Here is a 17,254-nt window from a genome sequence, read left to right as displayed (position 1 = left end):
TTGGAGCTTCTCATTCCAAAAATCGCTGGGCCGGAGAGCCAATTCTCCGTGGGTCACCATTGCTAAAGGCTGGGACCAGAGGGACCCGCACTCCCCATCTGTCTGGATGGAGTGAGTCCTTGAACTTTCTGCCCCACGAATTCAAAAATGTTTATGTGCCAAGCACTGTTCTAGCTACTAAAGATAAGGCCTGAGCAAAAGCGTCAAGGTAACGCCCCGCCGGCACCCAGCGTCCAGTCTGTTGGTGGAGACAGACGTGCCCGGGTCACACGTGGGAGCGTCTGCAAAGTGCTACTGAGAAACATACACAGGCTAGGAGATAAAAATGCTACAGCAAACTCCAGAGGCTGCGGGGACGGGAGAACGCGAGGAAGGGATCTGAGGTCAGGCGGGTCCGAGAAGGGTCTGGAGGGTGGGGTGGGCGCCTCTCCATGGGGGTCTCCGCGGCACTCTCCGCCCGAGTTCCCTCTAGCCCGGGCTGATTCTCCATCCAGGGTGGCCTCCCTACCCGCACGGACCTGCCCGCTCCTCCTGCGCCTTTTCTGTTCCCTCCCGCCCCGAGGGCGCCCCCGGGGGCCGGTCCGGGTCGCTCCCCGTTCCACCCCCCCCCCACGCCGCGAGCGGCAGGAGGCGCTCGGGTGCCCCGCACGCACCGTGACTCGGAGGGCGGGTGTCCCCAGCCAGCGCGTGACTCCGCCCCTGCCCGCCCCCGCCCGCACTAGGCGCCTCGCAGGGCGCCGCAGACCGTCCCGAGTCCTCCTGGGATGCCCTGGCGGCCCCTCATGGAGCCGGCACCCGGCGCTCCCCGGGGCCACGGCGGGGGCGAGGCGCTGCTGGGTGAGCTGGAGACGCTGGTTCAGGACGTGGTGAGGACGAGCTCTTGGTGGGAGCGCCACGGTGTGGACTGCGCCATCCTCGCGCTCAGCCTCCTCTCGGTGCCGGCCGGTGAGGAGCACCGGACAGGGGGACAGAGGGCGGCGCTGCGGCTGGGGAAGGGGGTGCGGGGTAGGGTGGGGGAGAGGCTGGGGACTGGGGCGTGGGGGACATGGCCCGTGCCCGGGACCCCGGAAGGAGGGGTACACCCCGGATCCGAAAGTCTGATTGCAGTGTCCTGCCCTGTGTCCCCAGAGAATGGGGCGCTGGAGGAGGGAGAAGGCCTGATGGCATGAAGGGCGGTGGAGGGGAAGGTTGAGAGGGAGGAGAGGGACTTGGGGAGGGGAGTATGTTCTAGGGGGGGAACACCAGGGATGGGGTTTCCCCTGGACCTCTCCTGGCCGGGACCTGCCCCGCCGCTGCCTGTGGCAGCCCCTCCCCCCCCCTGCCCCTGGCCCTGGGCTCACTTTGGCCTGGTCTCCAGCGGTGGGGACCCGGGTGTTTGGACCCAGATCTCCAGGAGCTGGAGAAAGGCCCTGTCTGCTCCCTCTACCCCTCTCCCCACTCTCCTTCCTCTATACAGGGTTCTTAAGCCTGCGCTCTGAGAATGTCCTCGTCCTTGCACTGGGCATCATCATCCTGGGTGTGTGCCACTACACACTCACGGTCAAGGGCAGCCACCTGGCCACACACGGTGCCCTCACCGAGTCAAAACGCTGGAGCAGGATCTGGGAGCTTTTCTTTGTGGAGGTGAGCCTGGGAGGGGTGGGCGTGGCTGCTGGTACTTCCTGTGGGGGCTACCTCACTGTTCTGCCACAGCGAGCGGGGGTGTTCGGCTGTGTGCCCATGCGGAGGGGCCACTACAGCCGTTGGTATGCATGTCTGAGCGCACAGCGTGCTCTACAGTTTCGCAAGTCTATGTGTGTGTGCTTGTCCCCAAGCCCTTGAGAGGCCACTTACACTGCTGGGCCCCTCCTGAGAGCTGCATGAGGAATGCACCTGTGCGTACCTGTGCCAGCCTGGGCACCCCTGTTTCTCCTGGGGGCACCCGCTTGCCTCTCTGTGGCACCGGACCAAGTGGCGATAGAACTTCCTTCTCCTACCAGGGCATCCAGGTCCCTTAGGAACAAATATGAAAGCTGACACCAGAAACGGTCCTTTTCTGCCACTCGTTACCATGACCAACTAACTCAATTATTAACTTTAGGTAACTTTACAAAGGTTTATAGAACTATACACACCTACAGACACACAAATGACATTTTATGAAGTGATACGTTTCTTTTTTTTAATATTTTTTTTAATGTTTATTTATTTTTGAGAGAGAGAGAGAGACAGAGTGTGAGCAGAGGAGGGGCAGAGAGAGAGGGTGACACAGAATCCGAAGCAGGCTCCAGGCTCTGAGCCGTCAGCACAGAGCCCAATGCAGGGCTCGAACTCATGGGCCAGGAGATCATGACCTGAGCCGAAGTCAGCTGCTCAACTGACTGAGCCACCCAGGCACCCCAGTGAAGTTATACATTTCTTATCTAGCATTCTCCATTCTCCCTTTCTTCTCCTCCCCTCCTGCACTCATTTCTAAAGTGCTAAGAATAAGAGGAACCCACAGGTTCCTGATCCTTGGGGTCCATTTAGAAAAAATGTTTATTGGGGCACCTGGGTGTCTCAGTTGGTTAAGTTTTGGACTTCGGCTCAGGTCATGGTCTCATAGTTCAAGAGTTTGAGCCCCACGTTGGAGTCTGTGCTGACAGCTCAGCACCTGGAGCCTGCTTCAGATTCTGTGTCTCCCTCTCTCTCTGCCCCTCCCTCGCTTGTGCTCTCTCTCTCTCTCTCTCTCTCTCATGTGACAGTGCACACATGAGTGGTGGAGGAGCAGAGAGAGAGGGAGACAGAGAATCTCAAGCAGGCTCTGTGCTGACGTGGGGCTTGAACTCATGAACCGTGAGATCATGATCTGAGCCCAAATCACGAGTCAGACGCTTAACTCACTGAGCCACCCGAGGCGCCCCAATTAGGGTCCATTTCAAGATACTTCCCTTCCCAGAAATCCCTGGGCACTAGTGCTAGCCAGACTCTGAGGCCTGGAGCCAGGGTCAGGTGCATCCCCCAGCCTGCCCCAGTTTGTAATCACGAGCAGGGGAGAAACTGGAGACACGACAGGTAGGATTAGTTCCGTGTGGACTTTTCAAAGCTGTCCTGAGTGCCAGGAGCCTGGGAGCAGCTGGGGATGAGGAGGTGTGGAGTTTGGACAAGTTATGACAGGGGACTTACCTATACAGAGGTGACCTTGTCAAACTTCAGCGTGCAGCTGAATGGTCTGGAAGCCCAGGTTTCTTGGAGGAGAGAGGCCTGGCCACTTTATTTACCAAGGTCCCCAGGTGAATCTGATACCCACCCAAGTCTGAGAACTCCCTGGCCTAGACTCTGGGAGCACAGTAGCCATCGTGGGTGCCAGGCAAAGACAGTGAGCTGAGGACGCCTCCACTGAGAAGCCTCCCCAGTTTCCCCAGCTGAAGAGCTTGCATGGAATCACAGCATGTGACCTGCCCTGGGGACCCACGTGGCTTTGCAGCTGCACGCTGTCTTGTCCCCACGAGCCCCAGGGCAGTGGCCTCATCTTTGTCTCTTTGTATCTTCGGCTCTTGGCACAGGGCTGGGTTCTTGGTGTTTCATTAATGTTTGTTGATGATTACCCCTACAGGTGATGCGGCAACAAAGTCTAGGGAAAAGCCAGCTAGTGGACAGTCATAGCCTAGAGGCCTGTGACCCCCTTGTGGTGGGGGAGGCCTGGCTGTCATGTCAGTGTTGTGACTGCTGCGGGGCGTGTCAGCTCAGTACTCAGGTACTAGCTCACCTGTGTGGGAATGGCCCTGCTTTCTGCCCCGCACAGTGTGGTTCTGGCTACTCTCTGGGGAGGATCTGGTTTCCAGTGTGGGGCAGGGCACGGCTCAGTCTCCCCGTACCGCTGGCTTTAGTGGGGCAAGTGCAGTCCTCGGGGAGGGTGCTGGTCTTGGTGGCCAGGCAGGGGACAGTGTCTGGGCACAGCCTTTGAAGCCACATGCCCAGCCTCGCTGGCTGCCTGACCTTGGGCAAGGTCTTTAATTCAGTGTTGGCTTCCTCACCTAATAAACAGGATGAGAGCATTGCTGGCCCCACGAAGTCATGCTGAGGATTAAGTGAGACCACATAGATCTTGATTTAGGGCCTGGGCCGACTCTTGGACGCTCACCAAGTGTTGGCTTTGCTTTCTCTCTGGAGGGAACGTGCTGTAAACTGCAAGGAGAGAGTTAGCAGTTTTGGTTGTTGTTTGTTAGTGCTGTTTGTTGTTTTTTTTTTTTTAATTTTTTTTTTAACGTTGATTTATTAAAAAAAATTTTTTTTTTCAACGTTTATTTATTTTTGGGACAGAGAGAGACAGAGCATGAACGGGAGAGGGGCAGAGAGAGAGAGGGAGACACAGAATCGGAAACAGGCTCCAGGCTCTGAGCCATCAGCCCAGAGCCCGACGCGGGGCTCGAACTCACGGACCGCGAGATCGTGACCTGGCTGAAGTCGGACGCTTAACCGACTGCGCCACCCAGGCGCCCCAACGTTGATTTATTTTTGAGACAGAGAGAGACAAAGCATGAACGGGGGAGGGTCAGGGAGAGGGAGACACAGAATCTGAAACAGGCTCCAGGCTCTGAGCTGTCAGCACAGAGCCTGACGCGGGGCTCGAACTCACGGACCGCGAGATCATGACCTGAGCCGAAGTCGGCCGCTTAACCGACTGAGCCACCCAGGCGCCCCAGTGCTGTTTGTTTTTAACAGAAAGGTTGGTGCAAAGCTGGACAGACCTGAGTGTGTGTGTGAGTGTGTGAGTGAGTGTGTGTGTGTGTGTGGGTGTGTGAAGGGCGCTGTTTGCTGCGGCACCTATTCTCTGTGTTGCACAAAGGACAAGTTCGCGCTGCCCAGGACCCTCCTGGACTCCCGACACTCCACTTTTGCCACATCCTGTTGTCTTCTCTCTTTGATCCTTCTCTTGTTGGCTGCCTGTGCTCTGCCCAGACCTTGACCCTCAGGAGCCACCGTCACTATAGAATGATCCAGTCCTCTGGTCTGTAGCCCTAGGCATTAGCAAGTATCATTGGTGTCCCTGGGCACCTGGCTTTTTCCAGTTTTGTCCCAAGGTCTGCTGACTCGAGCTCAGGGTGGGACAAAGACCTGGCCCTTTCTGGCCTCTTGGATCTGGAGCGGGGCGGGGGAGGGTGGCAGGCAGGAGGGACAGGGCAGTGACACTCCAGTTATTGTTTCTTTGAAGCATCCCCAGTCACACACACCTGCCCACACTAGAGTGAACTTCCCTCTGAAGACGCATTCTGGTCTACATGAGAAAGTTCCATTCCTCCTGCTTGTGAGCCTTTGACCCACTCCTCGGAGCACTGATGGCTTCCCTGCAGGAGCACCTACCTTTCCCTGTCTGAGGTTATGTGCCTGGACCAGACCTCGGGAAGGGAGGGACAGGGTGGAGTGGGCAGGGCCATTATTGGCTTAAATCCCGGAGCTTGGGAAGGATTAACTCCTGAAATCAGAGGCCTTAAGGACTTCCCTGTATTGCACTCACAATCAAGATGCTCCTCGAGTGGGAGGGAACAGGCTGTACCAGTTACTAAGCTCTTTAGTGTGTCCCAACTTCAAGCTCTCCTTCTAAAGTTGGCTTTGTGCTTCGGGAGTGGGGCCACAGCTGGTCCAAGGAGAACATGGGGGCGCTGGCTCTGCCCTGGGGGAGGGGTGTCACACAGGGGGATGCCATCCCCTTCCTTTGAGTCCAATGTAGTGGTGGAAACAGAGCTCAGAAGCCCCAGCCTGGTCATGATTCTTGAATACTCTCAAGTTCTGTGGTGTGGCCATTATCTCCTGGTCTGTGTCTCTGCCCTTTCCTCTATCTGTACTCAAACCCTGAGGCGTGTTAGTCTGAGTATGCCCAACTGTGATTTTTAAATTTTTAAAAAATTTAGAGGGCAAAACCAGATCTGTAGTACAAAATATACTTTTGTAAAAAAAAAACTTTTGCCTTGAAATAATTATAGATTCACAGGCCCGTTGCAAATATAGGACAGAGAGGTCCAGTGTCCACTTTAGTCAGCTTCCCCCAATGGTTACATTTATATCTTTCAATAGCCAAACTAGGAAATTGACATAGGCACTGTGTGTGTGTGTGTGTGTGTGTGTGTGTGTGTGTACAGGAAATTGACATAAGCACTGTGTGTGTGTGTGTGTGTGTGTGTGTGTACAGGAAATTGACATAGGTACTGTGTGTGTGTGTGTGTGTGTGTGTGTGTGTACCTGCCATTTATTTTATCATGTGTAGATCTGCAAAATGGACCTTCCAGCAGCCTCCCTCCCCACCCCACCCCCAGCTTTGGTGTGATTTCCTCAAGGATAAGCCCGAGGACTCTGGGAACTCCTATTTCTGTGGGTCTGTACAGCTTGGCTCTTGGTGGTGGCGACCGTGGTGGGCGTGCATATGGCCTCTCAGTGGCAGAGGACCCCGGAGCAGGGCTAGGTGGTCCAGGCAGTCATCTGTGGATGGCAGCCTGAGTCCAAGGGTTGCAGCCTTGAGGGAGAGGCTCGGAGAGAACAGGGCAGGCTTGCTGTGAGTCCAGCAGTGGCTGCCCAGCCCGAACAGGATTCACAGGTTGAGGGAGGAGCTTGGGGGGGCTGAGACAGTGCTGGTCCAGGCTGAGCAGTGATGGCTGAGCAGTGCCCTCCACGTCACTGAGCTTGTCCAAGCCCTCCTCTGCGTGCTGGGGACACAATGGCAAGCGAGACCCGCTCTAGTTCTCCAAGGGCTCAGAGTCAAGTGAGGAAGCAATAAAAATCCTGATTATATTGGCCGATTCTTCCTGGGTGCTTACAGTGTACTTTACATGAATTATCTTCTTTTTAAAAAAAAATTTATTTTCTTATGTTTTTAAAATTTATTTTTGAGAAAAAGAGAGAGAGAGAGAGACACCACAAGTGGGGAAGGGGTGGAGACAGAGAGGGAGACACAGAAGCTGAAGCAGGCTCCAGGCTCTGAGCTGTCAGCATGGAGCCTGATGTGGGGCTCGAACTCACGAACTGTGAGATTGTGACCTGAGCTGAAGTCAGATGCTCAACCAACTGAGCCACCCAGGTGCCCCGAATTATCTTCTTTAGTAATCATGCCTCCCTATGAGGGGGACGCTGTTATTACCCTCACTTTGTACATGAGGAAACACTGATCTGGGGGGTTCAGTCACTTGGCCAAGGCTGCTCAGCCGGGACCAGGGCAGGCAGAATGTGACAGGGACATCAAGCAGGTGATGTGCAGGCCGTGAGCACAGAGAGAGCACAGCAGGGGTACTAGGCAATGTCTGCAGACATCTTTGGCTGTTGTGACTGGTGTGTGTGTGTGTGTGTGTGTGTGTGTGTGCTTGTGTGTGTGTGCGTGCGTGTGCACTCGCACGTGTGTTACTGGCATCTGGTGGGTCGAGGTTGGATGCCGTAAACAGCCTTCAGTGCATAGGATAGGCCTCACAACAATGACCCTGTCCCAAATGTCGGTGGTGCCAGGGCCGAGAACTCCTGGGGAACGTGTCCAGACAAAGAACTGCCAGGACAGCGCTGCCAGCCCCAGCCCCAGACGGAGCAGATGTACATGTAAAGGCAGGGATACCGGCGACAGCATGGTACATGAGGGACCCACAGAAATCTGGACTCTGGAGAGAAGGAGTAAGGAGGACTGTGTGCCCAGCAGAGGAGCTGGGGAGTTTCTGGGGACAAGGCCTTAAAGGGGAGAGAATCCCATCATGGCTGCTCGATGGCTCAGGGCTGACCACATCCAGCCAGCTCCCATCAAGACGAGGTTCCCAGGGTCTCCTCTTGCTTTGGCCCTCACTGCTGCCCCCTCTCTTATCCAGAAGTGCTGAGAGGTGGCCATGTTCACCTGGGTCCTGCCCGGTACCTGAGGACTCAGACTCAGAAACTTGTATCCTCACCGAGTAGGGCTTTCAGATGTAGCAAAAAAAAAAACAAAAAAAAAAAAACAACACAGGACTCCCAGAGAAATTCGAGTTTCAGGTAAAAAAACCAGTTTTTGTAGAAGTATATCCCAAATAGTGTATTCGGCTCAAGTCATGATCTCGTGGTTTGTGGGCTTGAGCCCTGCACAGGCTCTGTGCTGACAGCTGGGAGCCTGGAGCCTGCTTCAGATTCTGTGTCTCCCTCTCTCTCTGCCCTGCCCCTGCTCACATGGTGTCTCTCAAAAATAAATAAATGTTAAAAAAAAAAAAGAGGGGCGCCTGGGTGGCTCAGTCAGTTAAGTGCTTGACTTCGGCTCAGGACATGATCTCATGGTTCGTGGGTTCAAACCCCGCATCAGGCTCTGTGCTGACAGCTCGGAGGCTGGAGCCTGCTTCGGATTCTGTGTCTCTCCCTCTCTCTGCCCCTCCCCCACTCATGCTTGAGCGCACGCTCGCTCTCTCTCCCAAAAATAAATATTAAACATTTTTTTAAAGAAAAAAAGGAAAGACAACCTGTCACTGCCCACTTTTTGAATTCAGAATTATGTAAGCATAGTTCCTATTCAAAAAATAATTGTTTTCAAACTACCAGCTTAGCTGTTAATTACCTTTGGCCACCGGCGGAGGGCGGAGGATGCCTGAGAGAGCAAACAGCTGAGTGAAGGAAGAAGTGAATGATGGGAGACTTGGGGTCCCTGATACTTAGCAGAGGGCAGGTGGCAAGAGGACTTTCACTGGTACCTGCCCATGCACACTGTGGCCACTTGTAGAGCCTGAGTGCTGCTAGGGGATTGGAGCCCTTAAGTCTTCTGGAGGGACTGCATGTTGACATTAAGAGGTTAACACCAGCGTTGGGGACCCCGCTGGTTCAGGCAGTGGAGCATGTGACTCTTGATCTTGGGATCATGAATTTGAGCCCCACTTCAGACGTAGAGATTACTAAAAAGAAGAAGAAGAAGAAGAAGAAGAAGAGGGGAATGGAGGAGGAGAAGGACAAGGAGGAGGAGGAGAGACATCATCAAGCCTTGAGGCTTCTGGAATTCTCCCTGGGTCTGCATGTGGAATCCTCTTGGGTGAGACCTCTGCCCAATCCTTCACAGCGGACAGTGCATTTCCCAGCTGGCTCCACGGCATTTGGCCATCTCCCCTGCCTTCTGGCTGATGGGCGTACATGCGCAGGAGACGCGCGGCAGGGTGTGCAGTCTTCTCTTCCAGCCCGAAGCCACCCCCTCCTTTCCTCTACGGAAGGAACATCCAGAAGGGAGTGAGAATTCCAGTGTTATAGAAATAGCCCCAAATCTGTTCTTATTCATATAAAAAGGCCAACCATGTACAGACTCTGGAAGTGTGCACTGAGTCACATGCAGCTCAGCTCTCAGCTTCCTGGGGTCTGGCCACGTGGCTGAGAAGCTGACTGAGGACCCGACGGGGTCCCTGAGGGCCCAGCTCTTACCATGTTCAGCCCTACTCAGGCGCCAGGTCGTTTGTGACATCACTAGTCAGAGTGCAGTGAGCCGCCAGTGTGCGTGGAGATGCGGAGCCCGTGCTGGAAAGGAAAGGCAACTTCGTCCCAGCGCAGTACAGGTGTGGTTGGCCCTTGAAGGAGAGGTGCACAGAAGCAGCAATTAAAAACAGTTGCTTCTTGGGGCACCTGGCTGGCTCAGTCGGTTGAGCATCCAACTCTTGATTTCTGCTCAGGTCATGATCCCAGGGTCGTGGGATTGAGCCCTGCATCCGGCCCTGCTCTGAGCATGGAGCCAACTTGGGATTCTCTCTCTGTCTCTCTCTCTCTTCCCCTCTGCCCCTCTCACCCGCTCTCTGTAAAATACAACAAAAACAAAACCAGTTGCTGGTTCCAGTTACATGGGAGAGAGCCTTGAGGATCAAAACACACACCTGGAAGCCCTGGACAGAGGCAGGCTGGCCCCTGAGGATGTCCCGGCAGACCCCAGCCACAGCCCTGTGTGCCCGCTGCTGAAAGCTTCTGCCTGGAACCCAAACCAACCACGTGGCCCCGATGGGTGCGTGCTCTGGAGACCAGCAGGCCTGCAAGAGATGTCACTTCAGCTGACACGTGACCTGCCCGCCCCCTGCAGCCTGGCCCAACCTCGTCCCTCTGCGAGCTTATAGAAACAGACAGCAGAACTCATTCCTAGGCAGATTACCTCCTCCTGCTGCTGTCACGGACTCCTAGCAGGGCTGTGCTGGACCCCATCCTCTGTCTCCAGAGGGGCCCCTGCAATACGGGGTTGACGTGTCTGTTGTAAAACCGCAGTTGTGACCTCCCTAACTGTCCCTCTCCCCCCCCCCGCCCCCGCCCCACCCCAGCATCCTTTAGCTAGACCTTCCAGCTGTATTTCAGTGCCATTTCATTCCGAGGGAGAAGGTTGCTGCAAACAGAGTGTGAAGACAGTGTTGTTCCTTATATGTCTTCTCCTGGCTTTGCCTCTGCTGCCTGGGGCCCAGAGCCTGGGTTCCTGCTCTCTTGGAGTTAGCGGCTCATCTCCAGGGCCTTACGGCTTATCTTGGGTGGATTCTGGGTTCAGATCCTACCTCTGCCACCTTCCTAGCCAAGTGGCCTGGAGTTAGTCACCTGGGGTGGTCACGTGGCCTCTCTCTGCCTCAGTTTCTGCTTCTGTCAATTGTGAATAATAACGCCGCTGACTCACTAGGCTTGGGAGATGAGCAAATCACATTTGTAAAGTGCAGCATGCTGGGCACTCAGGGAAGGGTGTTCAGCTGTCTTTTTGAGGCTCACAGTGGTGACTGGCGCTGGAAGAGTCTTCAAGTCCTTCCGGAAACAGGCAGGCAGCGATCTTGGATAAAATTAACAAGATCTTCTGGTCTGGATGAAATGCTGGAGGAAGCTGTTGTCTGCGTTTTCATTTGCATATATCTGCATAAGACACTCCTTATTGCCTCTTTTGCATTCAGAATGATTGCCCTTCTTGGGGTCCCTGAGCCTCTGCTTCTCCTGGGCAGCTACGAAGAATCCCACGAGGGTGAGGGTGAGGGTGAGGGTGCGTGCCAGAGGAGTCACCCCTGGGGAGAGGTTCACACTCAGCCCCCCACCCGGGCTCCTCACCCTGGGCGCCACCCTCATGGCCAGGCCACTCTCGCGCCCCTCCCCTTGCCGCTCTGGGCTCCGAATGCAAAGCAGCGTTATGGAAATACAGATGTTTCCGAGATAAACATGAATAAAATAATTGCAGCTGGGTTCCCGGAGCCTTTCCTGCAGTGTGCCCAGTCCCCTGAGAGCCCTGTCAGGCTTGCAGGCTTGCTCGGGTGGCCAGTGACAGAGTGGCAATCGTGGGGGTTGGCGTCTCACCTCCAAACTCTTGGCATCGCCACCCCTAGCGGACACAGTTCTTTTGACTTGCTGCTACCCTGTGGTCGCGGAACCTGAGAGTAGATGGTCTGATTAGCCCCGGGGTGTGAGGCAGGAAGGTCCCGGAAATGCAGCATCCGGGGACGGTGGGTGTCCTTGAGGTCCTACTTTGCCTGACTGTGCCTGACACGGCCCCCGGTGCCCTCCCTGGCTCCCTCCTCTAGGTATGCTCGTCCTTCTCTGCAGAATACGGCAAGTATGGACACGTCAAGATGCACCATGGTTACACCAATGTGTTGGGCCTTGGGGACTCGAGCACGTGGAGGCTGCCTTGCCTCAACCGCTACGTGTACATGTTCCTTGCTCCTCTCTTGATCCCCGTCCTCACCCCATTGGTGGCTGTTGGTGAGTATGCCAGGGCCCCACTTCCCTTACTCCCCATCCTGGCTTCCTGGAGGCTGCTTGTAGAGGAAGCTGGGAGCCCCAAGTTAAGACCGGAAACTTTCTGAGACAGCCAGGCAGGGTGGAAGGAGCCTCGGCCCCCGGGCCAAGTCTGGCTGTGCTGATGACCACAGGCAGGTAACTTAACCGGTCTGAGCCTCAGGTTCTTACTTGGTCCTCAAGGGCGGTGGGAAAGCATCATGAGGTCATAGATGTAAAAATACTTTGCAAAGGCCTTGCGCTCTATTGCGGGTTGTGGACTGTAATATCGGGAGAGCAGTATCGTGTGGTGGAAAGAGGGGCTGGAGGGCAGCCAGACCCGGGTCCCAGCCGTGGATGGCTCTCACCACCTACCAGCAGAGTGGGCTTGGCCAAGTTGCTTAATGCTGTTTCCTTATCCATAAAATGGGTGAACCTACTTTTCAGGGCTGTGTGGATGACCGGTCGCCCTAGTTAACGCCCTAGTTAGCACCATTGGGCCGGGGGCGGGGGCGGGGGGAAGGCTTTTCCTCCCCCCCACCCCCACACTCTCTTTCTTGCTCCCTCTGGCAGAGCGGCTGAGAAAGGTGGAGCTCAGGTCGGCTGTGCGGACGCTGGGCCTGATTTCCCTGGGCCTCTATGCTCACTACTGGCTGCTTCTGAATGTGTCTGGCTTCGGGAGCCCCGGCTCGGCCCTGCTGTGCATGTTCACCACCAGGTCCCTGCTGGCCCACCCTTACCTCCACATCAACATCTTCCAGGTGAGGCCTCCCCGACCCTGAGCACAGGCTAGACTCAGTGTTCTGGGGAGAGAGATGCACTCCCCCCACCTCCCACCCCAACCTCTCTCCGTGGGTCATCACAGAGAAGTTGGATTTCGGTAAAGAGTTTGCTTCTCTGCAACACCAGCTGCCATTCACATGTGGATCGTGGATGGAAGATTTGAGAAACTTAAAAAAAAATTTTTTTAATGTTTATTCATTTTTGAGAGACACAGAGAGAGAGAGTGAGCACGAGTGGGGGAGGGGCAGAGAGGGAGGGAGACGCGAATCCGAAGCAGGCTCCAGGCTCTGAGCTGTCAGCACGGAGCCCGACGTGGGGCTCGAACTCACAAACCATGAGATCATGACCTGAGCCGAAGTCGGAGGGGGCTCAACTGACTGAGCCACCCAGGTGTCCCAAGATTTGAGAAAGTTCTATGCATAGGGCACTTGATTAGGCCCTGTGGGGGCACAGGTGATTAGGACCCCATCTCCTGCCCTCAGGGCACTTACTGTGATGACCCCAAGTGAGGAGGGCCTTCACAGATGGAGGGGGTGGAGATGGGAGGTGTTCAGGGGAGGCCTGGGGCTCAGCACTCAGTTCTAGGGCCATTTCCATAGGCAAGCGCCCCTGCTCCCTGGACACAAAGACTAGGTGCCTGGAAGTCAGAGTATCCTTCCCCATTCCAGCACCTGCCGTGCTGCCAGTGATGACTTCATCTCCTAGGACACAGCTGTGGGTCCTGCCTCCCTGTCCTACTGGAGCGGAAGCACCCATTCACTTGCAAATCCTTAAGACCCAGGACTGACCTGGCAGAGGAGGCATTTTTCCATACTTGTTGAATGAAACAACAAGAGGGTGCACAAACTTGATCTTGAAGCCTGAGCAGGATTTTGATGGGGGGAAAGAGAGCAGAGAAGGGTCTCTCCAGGATGAGATAAAGGCAGAGTGGCGTGAGAGCGCGCAGTGGGAAGTCGTGGGCATGTCAGTACCACGGGGTTCAAGGGGGTACCCAGGCCACGCCCCTTGTTGTACAGGTGGAGAGAGAGACCCAGAGATGGGTGAGACTGAGCTCAGAGCACAGACAGGAGAGTCTCGCCACAGTGGGGGTGAGGGAGGCAGAAGGACCCTCTGGGTCCCCACGTGGTGGGTGAGGATGTCCGGGGCAGGGCGGGAAGGCGCGGGGCTGCCCAGCCCAGCCTGAAGCTATGACCCACGTGTCTGTCACAGCACATTGGGCTGCCCATGTTCTCTCGGGACAAGAAGCCTCAGAGGATTCACATGATGAGCCTGGGTGTGCTGAACCTGCCCCGACTGCCTGTACTGGAATGGGCGTTCGGCCACTCCATTGTCAGCTGTCACGTGGAGCACCACCTCTTCCCCCGGCTCTCTGACAACATGTGCCTGAAGGTAGGCGAGGATCAGGCTGGCCTGGGCAGAGGTTCCCTGGAAGGACCGCCCCGTGTACGAGCAGCAGAGTGCATTTCTGACCAGAGACATGTGGGTTCCTTACCAGCACTGTGACTCTGGACAAGTTAACTGAATGTCTCGGAGCCTCAGCTTCCCCCTCTGGAAAATGAGGGTAAGCAGGGCTTGCTAGCAGCAGGCTTTAAGGTTGAAATGAAATGGATCTGAAATGCTAGGCACACAGTACGTGCTTGGTAAAAGGGAGCTCTAGCTTTTGCTTTTTTTTTTTTTTTTAATGCTTATTTTTGAGAGAGAGAATGTGTATGTGTGAGGGAGGGAGGGGCAGAGAGAGAGGAAGAAAGAGAATCCCACGCAGGCTCGGTGCTGTCAGTGCAGAGCCTGACGTGGGTCTTGAACCCACGAACCGTGAGATCATGACTTGAGCCAAGATCAAGAGTCAGATACTTAACTGACTGAGCCACCCAGGCACCCCAGGGAGCTCTAGCTTTTATCCCCCGTGCCAAGGAGGACTGTCATGGAGTTGGGAGCCCTGGGGAAGGAAGTGGGGAGAAACCCCTCACCCTTTTCCCTTGCCTGCTGGGAGGGGAGAGGCAGGAATGGTCCCTGCCCCTCATCTCCTCCAAAGCCTCATGGCCCCCCGTGGGGAGGGACCTGCCCACAGTCCTGACTCAGCCGCCCCTCCTCCTGCCCATCTTCTGTCAGGTGAAGCCCGTGGTGTCCCGGTTCCTCCAGGAGAAGCGGCTGCCTTACAACGAGGACTCCTACATGGCTCGCTTCTGGCTGTTCCTCAGTCGCTATGAGGAGTTCATGGTGCAGACCCCTCCCATCACAGAGCTGGTGGGATTGCAGTAAAAGGGTGGGGGGGGCGCCCCCTGCGCCCTGCCTCCCCACCCCCCAGCCCGATCCTAGCTCTCTTGCTTCTGCTGGCCTTCCCTCAGTCCAGGAGGGCATGGGCCCTTCCCCAGGGCGGTGGCTTGGCTGCTGGTGGTGGAGTGGGGAGGCACTGGGGGCAGTGAGGTGGAGAGCTCAGGCTGGGATTTCTGGAGAAACCCGCTTGCTTTTCTGGGTTTGGAGGGATATCTGGGGGAAAGGAATAACAGTGGTGGGCATTCTGGTCAGTCTGGATCTCAGCCAACTTCATCTTGGGGTGGGGGTGGGGGAGGGCGCTAAACAGCTGGATTCCTCCCCTGCTGTGTCTGAGCCTTGATAGGGCTAAGGGAAGGTGATGGGGAATGGGGTTAGGAGAGGCCCTGGGCAGGGCAGTAGGTGAGGAGAGCGAAGGGTCAGGCCCTCAGGGCCTCCCGGGCACCAGGAGACCCCATGCTCAACTGCCCACTGCTTCTTCCTGTGTTCTTTGAGGCTGTGTCCCCCAAGGAGCCCTCTCCCCAGGGGCCACAGGGAGAGGTTACTTTTTTAAAAAATTTAAAAAAAATTTTTTTTCTTTATTTTTGAGAGAGAGTCAGAGCATGAGCAGGGGAGGGGCAGAGAGAGAGAGAGAGAGAGAGAGACGGAATCCGAAGCAGGCTCTGGGCTCAGCTGTCAGCACAGAGCCTGATGCGGGGCTCGAACCCATGAACTGTGAGATCATGACCTGAGCCAAAGTCGGACACTTAATGGACTGAGCCACCCAGGTGCCCTGGGAGAGGTTACTTTTGGCAGACTTTCCTAATTTCTCTGCCGGAGAAGCCTGTGCAAGACACTGGCTCAGCAGCAACCAAGACCCTCGAGAACATCAGTGAAATTAAGGTGTATGTGTTTGGTGGGGAGGGCACTCCAGGGGAAATAAGGGCATAGATAAGAGTGTAAATAGCTTTGAGCTTGACCTTGGCGAGCTCTAGATAAAGTCTGCTTTGTTCCATGATGTCTAGCAGGGGTAGGCCTGGAAGAACTATCAATTGCAAGGAGAAAAATTACTGGGGGTGGGTAGCCGAGGCTGGAGGGGGTGATGGGAACAGGGTCTGGAGGACAGACAGCCTTAGAGGGGAGGGGAAGGAGAGCAGGGTGCAGCTACAAAGGCTTGAGTCAAGAGCTGGGCTTGGCTGTGAACAGGTGCAGGGAGGAAGGCAGGGATACAGGGGATCACTGATGCCAGCTGGAGGAGGACAGCAGTGTGCTTGGGACACCACTGAGGGTCAGCCAAAAGTGGGCAGCCTTGAGAGAGGACTGGGAACCTCCCTAACTAGTGGCTGGGCGAGAGGGTGCGAGGATGGGGCCCAGCTGGAGGCTGAGGCAGGAACAGAGAAGTAGGCCAGGCCTATGACAGGAGACCAGAGCAGTTAGTCTAAAGCAAGGTTTCTTACGTCGGCACTATTGACACCGTGGCCGGATCATTCTTTGCCACTGGGGCTTGTCCTGGGCACCCTGGGGTGTTTAACAGCATCCCTAGCTTCTACCCACTGGGATGCCAGGAACCCAAGTTGTAACAATCAAAAATGTCTCCGGGCATTGCCAACTAACTGTCCCCTAGGGGGCAAAATCATCTTAGGTTGAGAACATGCGGGTCATGTTCAGAGCACACAATTGCCTTGTTTTTCAGTGAAGCCTTTGGACAAGGTAAAGGGCCTGCTGGCCCTGATGGTGGGGAGGCTGAATGGGATGGGCGGAGGGGCTAGACAGCAGGCGAAGGCATCCTCGAAGCCTGGTCCTGTTGGAGCACCCACCCTGCGCCTCCAAATCCATTCCCTACTCTTCTTCGCCCTGCCTTCCTCTACCAAAGACCACAGCTGCTGTCCGGTGCCCTTTCCTATAGCTACGGCTCTCACCACTTCTGAAACTGCTCCCTCCTTTTGCTTCTTCAGGACCTGGGGTGGTAGTGGCTTCCCGCCGTTGCTAGCCTGGGGGTGCTCCACCATTCCCTTGATCCTGGCCACACCTCTGTACAAAGTTCCTTCATTAAACTCTTTTCAGTCAGTCCTTTGGAGTGTGCCATCTGTTTCCTGCTGGGAGGCTGACTGATAGAGCAGAGTTTTGGATCCAAGCAGCCCTCCTGGAACAAGAAAGCCTTGGCAGCCTCCCCAGCCTTGTCCTTTGCTATATGTTATTGCTGCTGTTTCGAAATGCATTAACAGCTCAGAAATTGCCTTCAGGTCTGGGAATGTGATTAATCAAACTGCTCATTCTCCGCATGAAAAAATGCGATGTCAGAAAAGGTCCCATTGCGGAGTCCTGGCCAATGATCAAAACCATCCTAATCTATAACCAGTGACTCATTGTTATTGACCTGGGCCTGAGTGGGGGCTGGGCAGTAGCTGAAGGCCCCGGTATGAGACCTGGCTGGACTACAGGTGCCTGGGAATAAGTCACTCGATTTCTTTGAGGCTCAATTTTCTGTTACTCTAAGGATGTGGGCTGGGAAAGCATGGGGCTTGGGAGGGAAGGGTGAAGTGATAGGAGTGAATGAAGCCCTCCCAGGACTGTG

The 17,254-nt window shown here is 55.5% G+C and overlaps 1 protein-coding gene across 2 annotated transcripts; it reads left to right on the top strand.

Moving 5' to 3' along the window:
• Nucleotides 1-693: 693 nt before the first annotated feature.
• FADS6 (fatty acid desaturase 6) lies at nucleotides 694-16,749 on the top strand. 2 transcript variants are annotated; one of them, XM_043585211.1, is made up of 7 exons: nucleotides 694-945; nucleotides 1,457-1,623; nucleotides 11,451-11,631; nucleotides 12,220-12,407; nucleotides 13,639-13,818; nucleotides 13,925-13,990; nucleotides 14,539-14,657. In XM_043585211.1, exons 1-6 carry the CDS (start codon nucleotides 765-767, stop codon nucleotides 13,949-13,951), a joined length of 924 nt encoding a protein of 307 aa, XP_043441146.1. In that variant the 5' UTR covers nucleotides 694-764; the 3' UTR covers nucleotides 13,952-13,990; nucleotides 14,539-14,657. The 2 variants fall into 2 exon arrangements, with proteins under 2 accessions (XP_043441146.1, XP_043441145.1); XM_043585210.1 differs by lacking the exon at nucleotides 13,925-13,990 and having other exon boundaries at nucleotides 695-945; nucleotides 14,539-16,749.
• Nucleotides 16,750-17,254: the final 505 nt, after the last annotated feature.

The sequence above is a fragment of the Prionailurus bengalensis genome, chromosome E1 (genome assembly GCF_016509475.1).
Source record: "Prionailurus bengalensis isolate Pbe53 chromosome E1, Fcat_Pben_1.1_paternal_pri, whole genome shotgun sequence".
NCBI lineage: Eukaryota > Metazoa > Chordata > Mammalia > Carnivora > Felidae > Prionailurus > Prionailurus bengalensis.
Note: the sequence above shows the minus strand (reverse complement) of the source record. Positions and strands in the feature narration are given on the sequence as shown.